Source organism: Fusarium sambucinum, chromosome IV, assembly GCF_050947815.1.
Source record: "Fusarium sambucinum isolate potato_lamoka chromosome IV, whole genome shotgun sequence".
Classification (NCBI taxonomy): Eukaryota; Fungi; Ascomycota; class Sordariomycetes; order Hypocreales; family Nectriaceae; genus Fusarium; species Fusarium sambucinum.
In genome coordinates, this window is record NC_139291.1 from 5,587,374 (window position 1) to 5,607,234 (window position 19,861).

Here is a 19,861-nt window from a genome sequence, read left to right on the forward strand (position 1 = left end):
AACGGTGTATGCAGATACAACATCATGACCTATTACCAAGAACAATGGAAAACCAAACAAGTGTTCCCAGGTGTCTTGTCATGGCTAGTCATATCATGCTGATGAGAGAAGTCGATCGAATACAACTTGACTCCATGAACATGCTTAATCGCCATCACAAGTTCGTGCGTGCCGTGCTTGCATGTGCATATCGACACACAGCTGCAAAAAGTACTGTACCTGCAATTCGAGCTGATGCAAGACAGCAGATTTATTCTCACTCCACTTGCCTTGGTCTGGTCTACCCTCACACTCCCATCGCTCAAAACGCTTGGTATCTTGACCTTCACCGTGTTTCTCAAGGTCATGCGGGTTGTAAAAGGTCGGTGGGGACGGGGTATTAATTGCGCTGGTACACCAAGTCCGTGACCGCCTAAATCCAAGGTGAAGGACCAATTTGGCTTGAGAAACGAGCTAGCAAAGGTGAGACGGAAGGACGTCAAGGATGTGATGCGGTGGGATGCCCACAACATCGCGATGCAAATCAACCACCGAAGGTCTTAAAGCTCCAGCGGAGCGTAATCCGCAGTGGGACCCATTCCGGCCCCGGTGCCTCCGGTCGGATCCTGTCCTGAGATCACCTCCCCCCATCGGTCACATACCGAGCCGTACACCTGCGGATGAAAAGAAGGGGGGCGGTAAATAATATCCGACCAATCTTTACCCTTACACTACAGCCCTTCAACACATTGTTTGTCCTCCTTCATTGGGTGCAAAGTGGGCTTGAGCTTGAGCTTTTGTAACACATGTTCAGTCTCGTGCTGTTTAAAAAAGCCATCGTGATGCTGATGCAGATGCAGATGCAGCTATAGCTGCAGTAGGGCTAAAACCACGACCGGCAGAAAATTGAAATTTTAACCGGCTTTTGGCGGGTTGTCAGTTCTTTCTGACAATGCCGGTCGTGTTTTGCTATCGTTTACTCTTTTTTGAGTTAGAGATGATGTGCGATCTCCCGTCTTGGGACATTCTTTCACGAACTACTTTTAAAAAGACAGCCATTTGGTGACTGGCCAGGACTTCAACATGGAAATCATACTGCAGATGCACAAATTCAGTGTTTACAGTGAATCACGTATATAGCTATGGTTTTGGCATAAACAAATATGAGCTAACGAGACTTCTCCTGTTATCCATTGCATTTCGAGACAATATCACATCCCTCGCTATTTTCTCGGACATTCGCTCAACACCCCATCTGTACGTACATACATGTACGTCTCGTCCGCAGTCGATAATTGATATATCAGTAACCACGTCAGTGTCATGTTAAAATTTTCAACAACTCCCTGCCCGTTACACTACGGAAGACCTCCAAGTGGTTCATGCATTGAGCCGGTCGGGGAACAGGCTTTGGTCGAAGTTGGAAGTTGGCATCATGCTATTCAACGGTCCCATTGTATTGTGTCCAGATACTCCATACACGTAAAAGATTAGTGAAGCGAGAGTCTATTGAATCCAGTCAACGCTCCATAGCACAGTCAAGTTTCCGTCGACCGCCTAATATCGTTTTGGAATTCGTGTTGCCAGCTGTACAAGACTTGTGTCTATGTATGGATGTTTCCTTCTGTTGCGTTTGGGTGTCTATCGGTAGACGACCTACAAGACTCAACATAAACGATATGAAAGCATGGTACAGATCTCCATCGAGATTCTTACCGTCATCTTCTATATAACAAAAACACATCAGATGTCCTATGTTGCCAGAATCAACTCTCAAGCTTCCCGTATCTTCCGGTATCAACGAAAGGCCAAAAATTGGGACCCGGGGTCCACCTTGCAGTAGCGATTTCATATCACAGTCCTCACCCAAGAAGTACAAACCCCCAATGTCGCTGAAGAAAGAACACAAAGAAACCTTGCACAAGCATGGAAAAAATCAGTTATCCAATAAAACGCACTCTAGTTCCTTTCTCCTGACCTAAATGTCTTATGCCACACGCCCTCGCCCTGCATTCTTGTGCTTCAAATAGCCCAACAGAAAATGGCAGGTAATCAAACAAACCACCCTTGCTCGGCTTTTGGCTTCCACCAAAACGCCAATCCCGAATCTTCGAGGCGAGCTAACCCTCGGCTACCGACGTCCTGGAGCGGCTATCTTGATTCTCTCCCATCTTACGACCCGACTTTGACAAAACAAAATACCACCTGCCCCCAACATCCCAGGACCTTCTTAATCCAGTTTTTTACTGCGATCGTGATCTTATCATATTTTGTTGAATCTTTTTTCTTCTTTTCTTTTTCTTTTGTGCTGTTGTACTCGGCTGTGACCTCAACTCTTATCCACATGACTTGATGCCTTAGTTTGGACTCTAAACAGCTTCAAGCACTTTTGCTCTCGGACATTGATGTGCGGAGGGCGTCAATTGCCTTTTTCATTTATTCAACAACAACTGCTACCCCAGGGACAAGAGCAGACTCGAAACTCTGGACTTTACAACGCTTCAACTTACCACTCATGGCAGCTTACTATATTCTGGCATCTATCATTGAATCTACAATAAGAAACTGTCTTGACACTACACAAGCAGCGTTTTTAGCTATCTGCAATCAGCTTCTTATCCCATTCCTTATTCATTTTGGTGCTGTCGACGGATACTGCACCATACCTTGAAGCTTAGAGGAAGATCGACTCGAGTTTGAGTTGCGCATACTCAATCGACAAGTCAAGGCAAGGTCACTTGGCAAAGATCGCATCCCGGAAAGCACAAACACCATTACACCGTATTTACGATACTTCAAGAAACGCCGCCATAGGTCAACAGACTGCCTCATCAACCCTTGAGACTGATTAGGGCAACTTGTCGGATCATCATTCAGCTGTCGGCACCTGTTTCTTTGGAAAGACCATATACGGATTCTTAAGCCGTCACAGCAACACATTGAACTTCCAACTACCCTACGCTTCGGGTAGACACAAAGCAATAACCGTGGTTCGTACGACAGAGATCCTCTCGACAGGGTTTCCAAGCACTCATGACCACTACAATGTGTACGGCATCGAGATGTCTATCATTGACAGCCCACTCCGGATGCGACAACCACCAGTCATAGATATACCGACCATGAAGTCATGGTTTTACAATCACATCGAAAAAAGGCAGTTCATGGCAAGGTTCTGATCATTGTCATAACTGTTCCAATATTCCATTCACTGGTATATACATTCTTCCGTCTCTTCTTTTGACTCCTCTCTATACCCAGCCAATATGGCCCCAGATGAAAACAAAAATTAAATAGCCGTTAACGCGTCAAACAGATTATCAAAGACAAAAAGCCTATTAAAGAAAAGGCTCGCTCAAGAGAGTACCGATGGCCACCGAACTTGGTGTGTGGCATGAAGTCACTAAAAGTACGCAATCATCCGCAAGTGCGATCTCAACGACGAGCACTTCATGGTCGAGATACACACTTCACCATTTTCGAATCCCCAAAGCAATGCTTTTTTGCATATCATACACAAGTGTACACATGATTACAACTTGGCATCAGCAAAGCAGAGAGGGTTGTAGATGTGCTGCTTGATGAAAGAGGTAAGGGCGACATCACCCCACTCCTCCCACTCAGCCCACTGAGACTCGGGAAGCTCAGAGACACCGCCACGTCGAGCAGCCTTCATGACCTCACGGGCAACGATAACGCTGGCGTCACGGACACGCTCAATGCGGGGGTAGATGAGACCCTTGTGGACCTCATCGGCATTTAGGGAGCCAGCTAGAGCGGCGGCAGAGGTGTAAACCATCTCGTCAGTGACACGAGAGGCCTTTGCCAGGATAGCACCGAGACCCAGACCAGGGAAGATGTAGACGTTGTTACCCTGGTTAGGGTGGTAGACGGTGTGGTGAGTCTCGTCGCCGAACTTGGCCTTGACAGAGTTGAAGGGAGAACCAGAGGCGAAGAGGACGGTACCCTCAGTCCACTCGATAGCCTGCTCAAATGTGCACTCAGCCTTAGTGAGAGGGTTGCTGAGAGGGAAGAGGATGGGACGGCGCTCAAGGCCACCCTCCTGGACAGAGCTCTTCAGAGCACGGACCACGGTCTCAGTGAAGACACCGAAAGTGGCAGTAAGACCAACGAGAGCGCTAGGCTTAACATACTCGATAACCTCCTCGAGAGTGCGGAACTGCTGACCATTGTTGTCAGTTCGGGCAAAGTACTTCTTGTGCTCAGCAAGACGGTCACCACGGTCCTTGGTGACAAGACCCTTGGTGTCGACGAGCCAGAACTTCTCACGAGCAGCAGCCTCGCTCAGACCGCGACGAGTGTAGTACTCAACAAGCTGCTTAGCAACACCGACACCAGCAGATCCGGCACCCATGAAGACAAGACGCTGCTCCTCAAGGGGAACATTGGACTGCTCAACAGCGCCAATGTATCCACCAAGGACGACGGCACCAGTTCCCTGGATGTCATCGTTGAAGCATCGGTATTGGTCACGGTAACGGTCCAGGTAGCCAAAGGCCTTCTCACTGTCAAAGTCCTCGAACTGAACAACCATGTTGGGGAAGACCTCGCAGGCAGCCTCCATGAATTCGTCCATGAAAGCCTGCTGCTCGGGGTACGAGGGGCGCTTTTGTCGCAGACCCAGGTAGAAAGGGTCCTGGAGGTTCTCCTCGTTGTTGGTACCGCAGTCAAGGACAATGGGGAGGGTCTTGGAGGGGTGGATACCGGCAGCGCCAGTGTAAAGAGCGAGCTTTCCGATCTGAAGAAACTGGTTAGTGGAGGACTGGCAGGTGAGTTTGCAGGCAACTTACAGAGATACCGACACCGTTGATGCCGAGGTCACCGAGACCGAGGATACGAGAACCATCAGTGACGACGCAGATCTCGGGATCCTGGCAAGGCCAGTTTCGGAGCATAGCGCGAATGGACTTTCGCTGCTTGATGGAGATGTACAGAGCCTCGGGGCGAGTGTAGATGCTCGAGTATTGCAGGCAGACATCACCAATTGTGGGGGTGTAAACGAGGGGCATGAGCTCTCGGACGTTGTCGATGAGGAGACGGTAGAAGAGGTCGGTGTTCTGGTCCTTGAGGGTGGACAGGTAAAGGTACTTGTCGATGGGGGTCTGACGGGTCTGGATCATCTTCATGGCTCGGGCGCACTGAGTGTCGAAGCTCTCGATGGTGTGGGGGATGAGGCCAGTGAGGTTCTTGTTGGCACGCTGCTCGGGTGTGAAAGCGAGGCCTGAAGAGATGGAACGTCAGCAAGTGCATAGTAGTGGTATGGGGTCGCAACGCCCTCATGACACCAGGTCATGGTAGAGCATTGTTCCCATGATAGCAACAACAAGTGTTGTTGCAGAGACGGGGTTAAGTTGATTGACTTACCCTTGTTCCAGAGAGGCTCTCGGACAATCTGGTAGCCAGCGGCGTTGTTCTCGTCGACATACTCGGGGCTGCGCTCCTGCTTGACCTCTTGGTAGTGGTCTTGGACGTAGCCACGATGTTGATCAAGGGCGGCCATCTTGATTTGTTGTTCAATCTTGGTAAGGTCGACGGAGGACATTGGATTGGAGTCTGTAAGTCTTGGGCTGGAGGGGCACCAAGGTTAGTTATAGTTGAGGGAGGGGACAGGAGGGGGGTACACACGAAGAGGTTGTTGATGAACGAGAACGAGGTGTGGCAATTTCAGAGCTGGCGGTACTTTGATGGGACGACGACGCCATGGACGTGGAGAAAGAAAGATGGGGTGATGTGAAAGGGAAGAAGGATGAATGGGAAGACCTTGGGATCGAGGGTCGAGGGCGGCGATTATTAGTAGTCGCCGCGAGAGCAGTGGTAGCGGCTGGGGTCAAAGTAGACGATGTCCTGGTCGCGGAGCGTAAGGGGCCACTAGCGAGGAAAAGTCGGTTTAAGACGTTTTGGGCGGAACCGGGACCCGAAGGCGAGGCCACCGTCATGTTCGAGAGCGTTTGGCTCAGGCCCATGTTTGGTAATGAGTGAGGGAGTCTCGAAGAGATACCGGAGTATGGGGGAGGGAGAGCAGGGATAAGCTCCGGGACGGGGGTGAACGTTGTTGGGTGTAGGGCAGACAAGTAGAGAGGACAGGGCAGGGTAAGAATGCTTGTTCTGAATTAAGGAATTCTTGTGAAAGCAAATTGCTGCGGCCGACGCTTATCTTGGTAATGTGATGTGAGATGTGTAGAGTAGAGCAGAGCAGACAGAGGCTTGTGAGTGCGTGTGACTATAATTGCTGCTTGTCGTGACCTTGCAGCAAAGTGAATATCGACTGCAACGGGACAGTCAATTCGTTGCGAAACCAAAAAGAGTTGGAGGTTGAGGAGAATCCAAAACCCAAAACCAAAACCAAGATGACCAAGACGGAGCAAGACGGACGGCAACGCGGGCAAAAAGCGGTTTCACTGTGATTTTTTTCTCCAGAAATACGCCCTTGTCACCTTTTTTCCCTGGAAGTGGACTGTCAAGTTAGCACATAATTCGGTAAGTTACTCTCTACTAGGGCGCCAACGAAAAGTCTACGGCGCGACCGAGTAACGGTAGCAGATCCTTGCAGCTTTTGACTCGGCGAGGGGGGACGGGGTAACGTTTGGAATACGGGAAATGTGATTGATGAGAAGGAAAGAATAAGGGTGTAAGTATGGATAGAACTTGCTGTGTTATGCTATGGGTGTATGATGAGTGTTCTCATTATCATTATCATCCTCACTCTCTTTGCTTTTCCTCAGTATCTCATATCGTGTTGAACAAACTGAAGCAAAGTATTGAGGTCAACGGATTCCATTGACACCTGCACTTGCATTTGCCAGAATGGATGGGGAAACCGCATGGGGGAATTTTCTTCTTGGGCATTGGGGCTGAAAGGTGAGTAGAGAGAGGGTGGGCCTAAACATGTGGAACCTGACTACTAAGCCCAGAGCTGGAGCTGGGCAGGGATCTCGCGTGGAACGTAGGAAGGAAGGAAGGGGAGAAGAATATTCATGTATCGGGTCGGGGGAGCAGGGGTGTGAAGTTGTTGAATTTGACGTTCAAAATCTTTGACAGAAGTATGACCAGTACGTACCTTGTTCTTGCTTTGACGGGACGGAGATCAAACGGGACACCAGACCCTGGCTGCGGAAGGGAAGCTGCAGATTGGGCTTCTGTCTTCTTTCCTCAAGAGGCAGGACTCTAAAACTCGACAAATACTGGGGGGAGCTTGGCAGCTGTTTCGGTATTAGAAAAGAGTTCCGGATATGTCTGACCTGAATGGATTATTCAATCCTTGTTCTCCTTCTTTTTCTTACCTTGATATGAGTCACTTGAATACCTATCAATTGACAGAACTGTTCGTCTCTGCAGATTCTCGTGTGGAGAGCCTTTATGCGCGAACTGATGAATGGGGCAGACAAATATACGCTGCTTCTCCACGATGTCCTGTTGAAAATTGATCAGCAATATGACCACTTTGCATTATTTAGATAAAAGAAATGGTCAATGCAATGCCACAACTCGGCGAATTGATTCAGTAAGCCAATTGCCCGTGTATCAGGTTGTAGCATAGCATAAGCTGGCTTATCTTACCGCGGTGAGGCTCAATCAGTGATATCGGTGTAATAGTAAATGCGTGTAAATGGCTTGACGATGACCTGAATCGGGTGATGGTGGGGGTCACGTCACACGTTGTCGAGTATCAAATAGCGCTGGGGGGCGAAATGTCCGAAATTGATGATGAAGTTGCTGGTAGAAGCCAACTGCTGCTTTGACAGGACCGGGAGTCGATGTGAAATGAGGTGATGTGAGGTCAAATCAGGCAAGTTAGTTGTAGCATTCATCCGCAACTGCTCTTTAAACTGAACTATATGCAGCCCTAAACGAATTGAATCGAGTCACTCTATTACACTAGAAACCAATGCCTATCATCGGACGCATCTTTGTATAGAATATTCATTACCGCCGGTATTGATGCCGACGACTGCCGTCCACAGTCACAAAATACTGAGAAAACAACGTCGAAGCAAACTCACAAGGTCGGAAAACAGAGGTACAGTAAGAGAGACATGGCGCCGACTACGGGGGCTAGTCCAAAGTGGATCATGATCGTGGCCCTTGTTCGGTCAAGCTCAAGCAATCAATAATAATCCCTGGTCTGGCTGGAGAGAACACGCAATCGCAGTGAAAGAGTAATGCCAGACATGATTGACGAGATGAGATTCAACGGGGGAGGATCCTTCAAGACCGGCCTGGAAAAACATGAGACTGGAAAAAGGATCGATGCCGACTGGACAGGGAATCCTCAGTGGATAAACGGATGAAAGTCGATCAAGCTTTCAGAAGATTAAAGAGGTCAAAGCAAAGTATCCCAGCATTTATCCGTGGACTTTTTATCTCTTCTTGTCTTACAATCCAGTCAGTTGCGACCCGATATTGATGTTGGGTTGAATTGGGTTGTGCTCTTCGGAACAAGGTCTCGGTTCGCAATCATCAAACGGCCCCGGTGAGTGATCCACCAGACACCCGATACTATCCACTTTGGAGGCCCCTCTCGACGAGCTCCTCCGATTGAGGTTGAGCCCGGCTTACGGGGCAAGAACAGACGCTACCCTTTATTAGTGAAGTTGTAATTGGATATTCTTTGTCAATGTAAACGGGGTCGTTGAGACTGACTTTTCATCTTTTTTTCATGTGAGAAATCTGAGTTGCCCATGGCATGATTACTAAAAACCCCGTATGGTAACTATCCACAGTTGGTTTGTTAAGAAAAGACCCTTGCGCGTCTTCTAAGCAAACAGACAAGGTGGATCTTGCTAGGCCACAGGAATCGAGTTGTTGCTATTCACTGCATGCTTTGTCTCTTCTTCAATATCCGCAATTGAAATACCTGATCAACTCCGGTGACGGAGCTTGACGAACTACATGAGAAGAAGAATCGCATCAGCGCTTAAACTACCTCCAAAGTGGACGCCCATTATACCCAGTCAAGTTAGATGCATTAGATGCTGTTCGTTTTGTTTTCGTTCCTTGTACACTAAAATCTGCGGAGTCTCGTGGGGCCAGGTACCATCTGCAGCTCGGCAAATATCACAACTAACTATGGAAACGAAATCCCACGATAGTTGTATATATCAGAATCTCATGATTCTTGAATATTGGTTGCTTGTTATTTGATAGTAAACAAGCAAAGCATCGATAAGAAAGAAAATCGTATCATCCGCCAACGGCCCGACCCTTTAAGGCCGAAAAAGGGGTCAATCACATATATTGCAACAAGCGGGTGAAGCCCCAGTGATTCGGGGTGATGTTGTCCCTTCCTTGCTAGGTCTGGGGTTTTTACAAAGAGCTTCGATAGACGCTATCCACTGTGACCTAGCCTGTGTAAGTTTCGTATCATGAATAGAACAAACAGCATTGGGCTCATCGGCGGTTTAACACGACATTGGAAGAAAAGCAAATGGTTGGACGGAAATTAGTTGGAGAGACTCCACTTTGGCTGCCGTTATATTTGCTTTTGATGAGATTGAATCGATTTTCCATCATGTTGCGTCTCACCCATGGCGTTGATACGGTGAGCTGCATTATCGTCTTTGCGCTTGGGCTGGTCGTACCCAAGATACGGTCAGGAAGACTGCAGCCGCCACGGTTAGAAACATGACCAAAAATATCTACATAGGTCACTCACAGTATTGAGTTCTGTTTGCTTATATGAATGTTGTTATCATGTTATACACCGACTCTTAGGGAAATGAAATGAGTGTCAGACGGTGTGTACTTATTAAATGAGTGAGGTACCACCGTTTTCCCCCAACATTGATGCAGTTTGTTTTAAGGTCAAGTGTAAGACAGACAAGACAATGCAAGGTGCTATTACGTATCAGGTACATATTCTGCAACCTTGATTGGCATCAGTCACTTTTGGTGGTAGTGTGTCTCTAATTGGGCAATAAGTCATGCGTATCCGTATCTCTCTGTCGCTGTCTCTTACACACACATCCTTTCCAATTATTGATTCCTTTCATATGACACTTAGTTCGGACGAGGATTAATCACATCAACAAAAAAAACAAAACATCAGGTTTCATTGTGATGTTCTCCCAGGCCATGCAGCGTAGTAGGTACTTTTGAGCTCACTCCGCCTCCCTGGGTCGGACGAAAACAAAACCTCTGAATTCCAATTCAATAATTCGACATGTATCAGAAAGAGAGTAAGTGAAAAACGCCATTCCGACATTGCCCGAGTAGAGGCCCCTACTAGCCCATGGAAGATGGCCCCTACTCCCGCGGGTCGCTCTTGCATCGCTCAACACCCCTGGCCTCAAGCCGGCTTCCCGAATGGTGTGGTCCACTGAGCTCTCCCCAGGCTGCAGGAAGGAGCTCATGGAACTAGATACATGTATTTATCAGAGTTTTTGTGGGGTTCCTATTGAATAAGAGGGAATCCAGCGGGGAGGCAAGAACTAGCAGGGGTGCAAGGCAGGCAAGGCCCCATGGGTCAGGCTCGGGTACGCCTAACCTCTAGAGGTTCAAGGTCTCTGGCGTCTCACCACGGAATCTCCAGGAAGGTGAACTCCACTTGGATTGGTTTGATTTTTCTTTTCTTCCTTCACCTGAGTTCCCCCCCTTGGCCCCTTGGCTCATTCAAGGGGTTCTTTCTGTGAATGCATGCATTGGTAATCACTCGGTTTTTTTCTTACTTCTTTTTTGGGCAGGCAAATGGTCTCTGTAGCATGGAGAACATCAAATGCCCTCTTTCACCGTAACTTGAGTCATTCAAACAAGAAAAGAAAAACAAGGGAAAAAGTCAATTTTCTTCCAGTCCCTACCTTAAATCGTCTAATGTAGCCCGCCTATTGGATGTCATGCCGTCACCCCGCATTTTGTCTATCAGTCGGGACGACCTTGTTGATTTGGCCCTGTCTAGATCGGGTGCGACAATGCCAATGCCAAAGTAAAACGTCAACAAAAATTTATGTTACTGAACTGAAACTCAATCACCTCCTCAGCTCAACGATACGCTGACAATACTCTCACATGCTATCATGAACTCAAGCCACAAAACTTGATACTCAAGTCATCCGGACGAGTTTCGGTTTTCGCGTGATACCGTAATGTTCTGCTGATCTCGGAATATACGGTCGCCCATGCTACCCTGTAGAGTTTGGTACTTACACGTATAAGCACCCTCCTGATATTGAATTCAATGCGGAGAACTCTCCGCAACACCGAGAATCATCTTGTTGCTCTGACAAGGGCGTTCTCTCAGGGTATATGTCGGTATCGCGGTGTGTGCACCGCTAGTTGGCAGATTACGAGGTGGTCTGCCACCTCAACCTCAAAAACTACGAAGAAAGGCTAGTTTAACCGAAGACACAATCAGGTCATTTCTCAGTAGCCTATGACTTGTTTTAAAATGCTATTAGCAGTACACACTCTCTGCTCAACAATCGTGTTCAGTATAAGCCATGATAACCCGAGATATCAACGAGATCAGCAAGTGGCTAGGTCTGAGTCTGGAGTCAGCGCGGCTTAGAAACCCGATAGATAATCTTTCTGTTGGGAATTTCACCCCCTGCTGACCTTGAGTCGACGATGCGATCTAATCAAGAGCCGCATAACAGGAGATATGATCATGTGTCTTTGGTTGCTTGTACGGCTTGCCTCGGTCCATCATGGTTGCCATCTCATTGAACAATATTTACATATGTCTTGACAATATTCGGTCCTAGCATAATGACTACCATGTAAGTCACGTAGATATCACATATGGCTGCAGCATAGTCTGGTATATAACTGGACTGGGGTAGCTTCAGCTGTTCACCACACACACCTCAAGCTCCTCGACATTGATATAGACGACCTCTACAGCTCGCCATGTTCCGCTCCTCCGGCCTTCTTGAAGTACACTCCCCGAGCTCTTGAAGAATAAGCTAGCTACCCCGCCTCACGTGTATTTGACTTTCAGGAACATGCTTGTAGGTAATTATTTCCATAATCAGTAATTGACGTCAAAAAACGTGCATCCCCACAACCATCAATCCTCTCAAAGGAGACATCTTCAAACATACAACCAAAAATCTACAATTAATCTCAGAGTACACCCCCCTAGAGGCCAATGTTTCACTCAAAACCCCAGATAATACAAGAGAGGCGTGTGTTTTTAAATACATATATACTTTTAGGTAACTCAAAGTAGCTTATGGCTACTACCCCATGTCCACCACGGACAGGTACCGAGGGTGCGGCTCCGTACTAGCCATATCGACTCCATCCATATTCCTTACCTACCACACCACCACTTACTACTACCTACTCTATTGTGACACCCGAATTCTTCAATATCTGGGGAAATTCCCCTGGACTCCCTCCTGGCCTTGCCGTTCGTCCTAGCTCTTATCCACATGTCTGGAGATCAGTCTTTCCGCTCCCCCAGATTCAGATTCGGTACTCGTGCCAAACCTTGTCCCTGGCGCCACGTTATGACTCTTTAACCTTGCGATATGCCGTCCGACTTGCAATTACACGAGCTTTCCATATTCGCAACCACATGTGTACAAATCGCAGAAGTCTCCAAAGCTGTCAAAGGAGTCATAACCTGCCGATACCGGTCATCAGTCATTATCTTCACCGAGCTTCAGCTGCTTGCACGTGGTCCAACATCCTCGGTAATACAAGTTGTACTCGATCGTGCAGCATTTTATTTCTTCGTGTGTTGTCAATAGAATAACACAATACTTTTGATATTTCACATAGTTATTGCAGGAATACCTATGGTAGAGCTGCAGCCATCGAATAAATGAATGCTGCTGCGTTTCAGCATGATTCCCATATGCCAATGCCCGTTGACTTCTTTTACTCCCAAGCACCAGATATTACAAACATCTTCAATAAAGCTGTGAATTAAACGAATGCGTTTCTGCCCTCCCTCTATCCCTGTCCTGTTCTCCCGCTCATGACGCTTTTTTCCCCTTGTAAGCCCACTCATTTGGCGTTTTCCTTACCCTCGGTCACCTTCCGGATCTTGTTCATAGCGTTGTCATCCTGGAGGCTCCACCATTGCCGTAGACCCTTGGCATGTTCGATCTCTTCTGTGGTAATTTCCACTGATAGACCCTTGACTTGGCTGAGAACTTGCTCATCGTTCGGCTTGGACACGGCCCATGACGATAAATCTTCTGACCGGACGCCGAAGTTACGGCCCGTCATTGCCACCACCTTGACCCGTCGGAGGAGGATGATATCCCCACTCTCAACTTCCGGCAGCGAGGTTGGGGTCCCGAATATATTGGCTACGCGAACTTGATTCGGTGCCGTAGACGGATCGGTCAAGGTCAAGGTGAGCATGAAACGTTGGAAACGACCATGTTTTTGTGGTTGTGGTGGTGTCCGTGCTACCACTGCAAGGATATCTGTTATTTTGTCGATATTCCCTCTGAGGCTCTTGAGCGGCAGGAAGTCGGGCAAGTCTGTCCTCAAGTTTTTAACTAGTCGTAGTTTCAGAGACTTGACGTCCTCTTCGCCATCCTCAGGCACAGTCGCGAAGGACCCTGCGATTGATGGGGATATTAGTGAAGCAAATGAAGCATCGGTTGAATCTTCTTGTAGCCGTAAACTTCGTGATACCGAGCGAGTTTCACGCCTAGGTGTCTCGTGCTTCAGATCTGGTGTCTTGTGACGTCGTGTTTGCCGGGCTGGAGGGCTTGACCCCTTCACGAGCAATATGCTCGGATCATCATGGTCAGACATGGATCCTAGTACTCGTTGGGCTCCGGATGGACTATTGTCCAGACTGGTAATGCTTTCATCATCTGCCGCTTTTCTTTTACGCTTGTTCTTCGTCTCTGACTGTCTGAAGCCACCCGCTAACTGAATGCTGGGATCATCGTGGGTCTTGCTACGAGTCTTGCTGCGAGTCTTACTGCTTGGCCCGGTTGGGACTGGGCTACTGTGCTTGCTACCACTGTCTGCGTGCCCTGTCGCAGGCGCAGCTGCTATCAGCGCCATACTGGGGTCCTCTTGATCACTGTCATCGGACGCTCTGTTTGGCTTAGAGCGTCGGGGTCGTAAGGATTTGGCAATAGTAGCCATAGGCGCTGGCTTAGATTGTGAAGTAGGTCCTTCATGTGTCTCATCAGCCTGCTCAGTCTGAGTAAATGGTTTAGTTTGTGAGATAGCAGGAGGAGATGCGACAGACTCCATCGGTAGATGGGCATCCTGTTTCACTGGAGAATGCTGCAGTATCTCAGCCATTATTTGATCCTCTGGGTTTGCATCCTCTTCGTCAGTCTGGCCATCGTATGTGACAGTTTCCAGTATGTCAGACATGTCAACTTCTATCACCTGGGTTTCGCTAGGAGTGGGAAGATGCTGGTCGTGGTCATGGACTGCGACATTGATGGTGTCTTGTAGGGGTTGCACTTGAGAGATTTGTGTTGGTGGAGGTGAAATTCGGCCGTCTTTTGTAGGGTGTTCTTCCGCATCTTCTACCATGACCGTGTTGATAGCTGATTTCCTAGTAGTATTTTCGGAGGGCCCGTCCTGCATCATGGCGTCGTGGAATTCTTGTGTTTCGTTAACTTCTGCATCACCCTCGCCAGATAGACCTTCGGTTGAGTTAATGTTCGATGGCTCTGCATTATCTTCCGAGGTCTCTTGTAGTTGTATGAGCGATTCTTCCTGGGCCGCTGTGACCTGGACACTTGTTGAGGTCTCGTTTTGTGCATTCGTGATCGTTTGCACCTCCTCGTTGACAGTAACAATATTGTCAATGACCTCAACCTTTTCGGTTTCCATTCGCTCAATAGTGTCTTCTAGAGGTGCGTGAGGTGCTGCATCAACATCCATAGCCTCGGCAGTTTCCTCAGCCACGGTAGGCGCTGTTTCGTCAAGTGAATCTATTCTCGTAGTGTCTTTGATGGTAATGGCTGCATCCTCGGGCTTATCAGATACCACCGTGAGTGTAGGTGCGCCCATCTCCATATCATGTGATGTGGCAGAAGACTCTTGGTTTTCCGCAGACTTCTCAATATGCGATGTATAATCTCTGGCCTTGATTTCCCCAGATATCGTGGACGCCCCAGGATCCTCATCGCGGTCTGGACTCGAATCATTCCGAGCAGGAGGCATGGGAACTGATGATTTCTCTACTTGAGTCGTTTCTTCTTCAGTGACGTGTTTGGTTTCAGTATCCTCGTCTGCCTCCTTTGTAATCGGCGTTGATGGTTCTGCGGCTCCGGAGGGAGATTGGGCCTGTTCAGCCATCTCCTCGTCTGCCTCAATATTTTCAGCTTCCTCCTTTCCCTCAGGCACTGGTGAGGGCGTCGTGTCTTGTGCATTCTTTGGGCTCGCTCCGACCTCATCTTCAGACACTGAGTCAGACTCATGCTTCACCTCTTCTTCGAGCTCTTCTTTAAGTTCTTCCTTGGGTTCTGGTTCTAGCACAGACTTGGGTGCCGGTTCATTTTCGTCTTCGGAATCCGACAGCAGATCGATAAAGACGGGCTCTCGGGGGATAGATGCAGCAGGAGGTCGAGTTTGTGCTTCTTCTTCTTCTTCTTCCTCTTCTTCCTCATCAGTGTAGCCATCCTCATCTGAGTAGTATTCACCTTCTGCATCATCTTCAGACCCTTCGTAACTTTGTCCGTCACCCTCGAACCGTTCTTCGTACATTTCCTCTTCGTATTCTTCGGAGACGTCGCCAGAGTACTTTTCTTGGTTCGCAACGTCTTGATCAACATCCATATCATCTTCCTCAGGGTTCATAATTTGCGCTCCTGGATTGTCATCGTTCTTATCTCGTTCCTCTTCAGACGTTTCGACATCGTCGTCATCATCGTGGGTGCGCGAGTATTTTCTGAGATCGTAGTCGTCTCCAGGCTCATCACCGCCGTCATGGTAATATTCGGCTTCGCTTGCTGGGCCCTCGAGAGTCGGTTCGGGTGATGCATCTGCCGTTACATTCATCTCAGTATTTTCCCTCGAAGGAGACACTTGGCGATCTTCGGTTGAATCCCTCGATTCTTGCCTTGAAGGTGATGAGCTCAGAATCTGCACCGGATTCTCAGCGTCGCTACTAGCGTTCGCAGAACGTGATCCAGGTAGTTCTTCAGCAGCCCAAGGGTTCTGAGAGGGCGTAGCAGTGGCGAAAGCCGAGTCTAGGGCTGATTCCGTAGAGAACGGATTTTGAGGAGCTGCGACGGGTTGCGACCCATGAGCAGCGAACCCCATCAGAGTGTCCACAGGATTAGAGGAGGTTGAATCAGCATCCAAGAGCGCGGCCGGGTAGTCTTCCACTCCCGTGGCACGACTGGGCGAGTCTGGAACATCATCCTGCCCGGAGAAAAATGCTGGAGCTTGGGGGAAGAGCACGGTTTGTGGCGTGAAACTAAAAGTCATGTTTGTGTCCATGGGGTTTGGTTGTTGGCTGAGAGGGTTTTGATGTGATTCAGGAGGTGTGCTATGAGGCGTTGTTGAGCCACCTCCAAAATTCAGGGACTGATCTATTGCCGGGTTATCTGCACCAAATGGCTTTGTTCGAGCAAACGGCGTTGGAGTCATCTGTGTAAAACCAAAGCTTGGTCTTGATTCGGCCAGTACCTGGACACTGGCCATGGGCGTAAAGTCGACATCTGCGGTTTGGGAGCCTTGATCAACCATTGCTGGTCTGGATGGCGTGTCCATACGGGTGTCCTCAGTGTCGTCATTTGGCTGCGGATTTCCATTCACTTGCGTCTCTTCTTCCTCTGACTCCTCAGGGACATCCTCGGGCTCGGGACTGGGAGATTGACTGGTATATCTCCAAGCATTACCAGGCATACTGAATCGGGAGCGCTTCTTCGACTTGGCCTTCTTGCTAATGTCCTCGTCGAAAGTGTCCAAGCCTCCTTCAAACAGGGCCCCAAAGGATACACGTGCTCGTTTGAGAAAAGCGGGAGAAGCATACTCGAAGTCATCAAAAGCCGATGCAGCGCTACGTTTCGCAGGCACTGTGGGCTCCGGAGATGGCGGGTTTGGTGTGGCAGGTTCCTCGGGTATTGCGTCGATGTCGATTGAGTCGGTACTCTCTGCCTGGTCATCCGCGGCAGTTTCTGGTTCCGCAGCCGGGGCATCGATATCGAGCAGAGTTTCTCGTTCCATATTGTATGGATGTATAGCAATGACCAGGCGATTCGTGAAATCTAGTTGCCATGCCAGAGTGCTTCCTGCAGTCTGTGTCTTTGTCTCATTCTTCTCCCACTGAACGCCTTTAAGGCTCACGCGAATCTTATCTCCTGCGCCTAGCGATGCATCTGAGATGGCTTTTGCGGCTGCACCATGGAACTGTACGCGCACTCTGAAGTCACCCTCGGCCAGGAGGAATGCGATAGATTTAGTTATGATACTAAAAGGCCATGCGACGGTTATCTCCCCGTGTACAACTCGGTTCTCTTGATCGGAGGCGTCTGGACTGAGTCCAGAAATAGGGATAGACTCGCCCTTGTCGAGTAAGGAAGTCGGGTGTTGAGAGTCGTTCATGGTGGTGTTGTCGCAAGATTAGTCGCGTCGGCGGGGATTCGCGAAGAGTTGGAAACCTAGTAGGCTGATTTATTTGTACATGTGCGATCCCAAGCCTTTGTAATCTTGTTCGGCCTTGGGAATTATTGCATCGCGTAGGTGTACAGTCGGGGATGCTTTTGGCCGTGACTGAGTTGCTGGCCCGGCTTGCGTACCTTTCTTTGTAAGAAGCAAATGTTGAAATGACATGCATGCAAGCTCCAAGGCAGGGAAAGCTCCTAGCTCTGTTGGCTAGGTATATCTAGTCTAGTAGGTATTTAGTGCAGATCTACCCTAAAGAGAAGGCGGTGAGACAAGCACTATACGGTACTAAACTCTATCAGCTTATCATTCAGGTCCAGGTATTTGAATGCGGCTCTCTGGTTGCTCTCTCCTGGTAGGCTAGTGGGTAGCAGAAAAAATGGCCTCCTAAGTTTAGGGTATAAAAATAAGTAGTCTAAGAACCATACTCTAAGGGGCATAAAGTAACCTACTAACTTCGTCTCTTATTCTTCCAGCGGTCAATTTTTCTGATACCCTGAGGGTGGGATCATTCCAATTGAATTTCTCCAAGATTCCTTGACATGTAAGTTGAAGCTTAGGTAGTTAGTACCTAGAAGCTGTTAAAAAGATTCGAGATAAAATTAAAGTAGTTCCGCTCTGGGAAGAGAGAGCAACCAACTCTCTTTCCCCAATCACACACTTATGAAAAGATGTAAACAAGCCCCTCCACGTCTTCGTTATGAAGTTTCTTTTACCAGTAAACAAACTTATCGTGTGAGGCTGAAAGTAACTTTACCCGCCCGCTGTTCTAAACCACAGGTACATTGCATTACAGTATGGGCTCTCTCACCCAGTCTTCGTCTTTCGACGTCAACAAAGTCGCCATCATCGGTGCAGGTCCAACAGGAATTGCTGCAGCGAAATACCTCATAGCGCAGGGCATCTGTGATATCACCATTTTCGAACAGCAAGACCATGTTGGTGGTATCTGGTATTACTACGGCTTGGCCGCTGGAACTTGTCCCGTTCCCCAGGAGGATCCCCATCATCCTCCAGATGCACCACTCCAGTGGGATTCGACATCAGGACCAATATTCACATCACCAATGTACGAGAACCTTCACGCTAACATCCCGAAGGAAGTCATGCAGTTTTCCGATCAGCCTTTTCCCGAGGACGCCAAACTATTCCCCGAGAGGCCCATGATTGAAAACTATCTGGTTAAATATTCCGAGGACGTTAAGCCTCTGATACGGTTCTGTCAGCGTGTCGAAAGGGTGTCGTTGAAGCGACAAGACGATCGTGACAAATGGGAGGTGGAGACAAAATCCACCATGACCGGTAACGACACCGCCAGACAAGTTTTCGATGCCATTGTTGTTGCAAACGGTCACTACTCGATACCTTATGTGCCCGATATGCGAAACATAAAAGAGTTTAATGAAACGTACCCCGGAGTAATCACTCACTCTAAACAGTATCGGACGCCCTACACGTTCAAGGACCGCAAGGTAGTCGTGGTGGGTAACGGTCCGTCTGGCCTCGACATTGCTCTTCAGATCAATCAAGAGTGCAGGAAACCCGCTTTTTTATCCGTGCGGCATCCTACACCTCCAGGCCGACTGCATCACTGTGGATGCGAAGAAGTGGCTGAAATCGAGGAGTTCCTGGTTGAGGAGAAGGGCATTCTTTTCAGAGACGGCCGAATCGAGAGAGATGTTGATGCTGTTGTATTCTGTACTGGGTTCCTTTATAGCTACCCGTTTCTCCGGGATCTAGACCACAAACTCATTACTACAGGTCGAGGCGTCCACGGTCTATATCAACATGTTTTTGATATCCGGCATCCTACCCTCGTCTTCCCTGGCCTCAACATGAAAGCAGCTCCTTGGCCTCTGGCCGAGAGCCAAGCCGCTCTTTTCGCAGCGGTATGGTCCAATAATATCAAGCTTCCGTCCCAAGAATTCATGGAAGCTTGGAGTATGGAACTGGAAAAGCAGAAAGGGGAGATTTTTCACACGTTTGGCCCAAATGGAGACGGACTCTACATCAACAGGTTGCATGATTTGGCCATGACAGCTAAGCGGCCAGGAAAGGAGCCGCCTCGTTGGGGTCGTGAGCTGATGTGGCAGCGTAGCGTTTTCCTTGATGCCAAGGTAAAATTTGAGCAACTCGGCTGCAAAGCACGAACCATGGAGGAGGTTGGATTTTACTACAAACCCGACAACACTCAGACAAGCACCGCGTGAACCGTGAATTGGGCAGCAAAAGAGGCCAACAGACGGTCAAGATCAGTCCTGACTACCCTAGACTGCATACGTGGAACCGTTCCTCGTGGCTACTAAGGCATGGTGACAGG

The 19,861-nt window shown here is 48.6% G+C and overlaps 3 protein-coding genes across 3 annotated transcripts; 1 reads left to right on the plus strand and 2 right to left on the minus strand.

Annotated features, from left to right (window-relative positions):
• Window positions 1-3,511: 3,511 nt before the first annotated feature.
• Window positions 3,512-5,963, minus strand: FSST1_001864 (NAD-dependent malic enzyme; the record flags this gene model as incomplete). Its single annotated transcript, XM_083227798.1, has 4 exons — window positions 3,512-4,738; window positions 4,791-5,221; window positions 5,365-5,567; window positions 5,626-5,963. 4 exons carry the CDS (start codon window positions 5,961-5,963, stop codon window positions 3,512-3,514), a joined length of 2,199 nt encoding a protein of 732 aa, XP_083092046.1.
• Window positions 5,964-12,948: 6,985 nt separating this feature from the next.
• FSST1_001865 (uncharacterized protein) lies at window positions 12,949-17,481 on the minus strand (the record flags this gene model as incomplete). The annotated part of the gene is made up of 1 exon (XM_083227799.1): window positions 12,949-17,481. One exon carries the CDS (start codon window positions 17,479-17,481, stop codon window positions 12,949-12,951), a length of 4,533 nt encoding a protein of 1,510 aa, XP_083092047.1.
• An 857-nt stretch (window positions 17,482-18,338) lies between these two features.
• On the plus strand, window positions 18,339-19,751 carry FSST1_001866 (flavin-containing monooxygenase; the record flags this gene model as incomplete). The annotated part of the gene is made up of 1 exon (XM_083227801.1): window positions 18,339-19,751. The coding sequence occupies one exon, from the start codon at window positions 18,339-18,341 to the stop codon at window positions 19,749-19,751; it is 1,413 nt and encodes a 470-aa protein (XP_083092048.1).
• Between the last annotated feature and the right edge of the window lie 110 nt (window positions 19,752-19,861).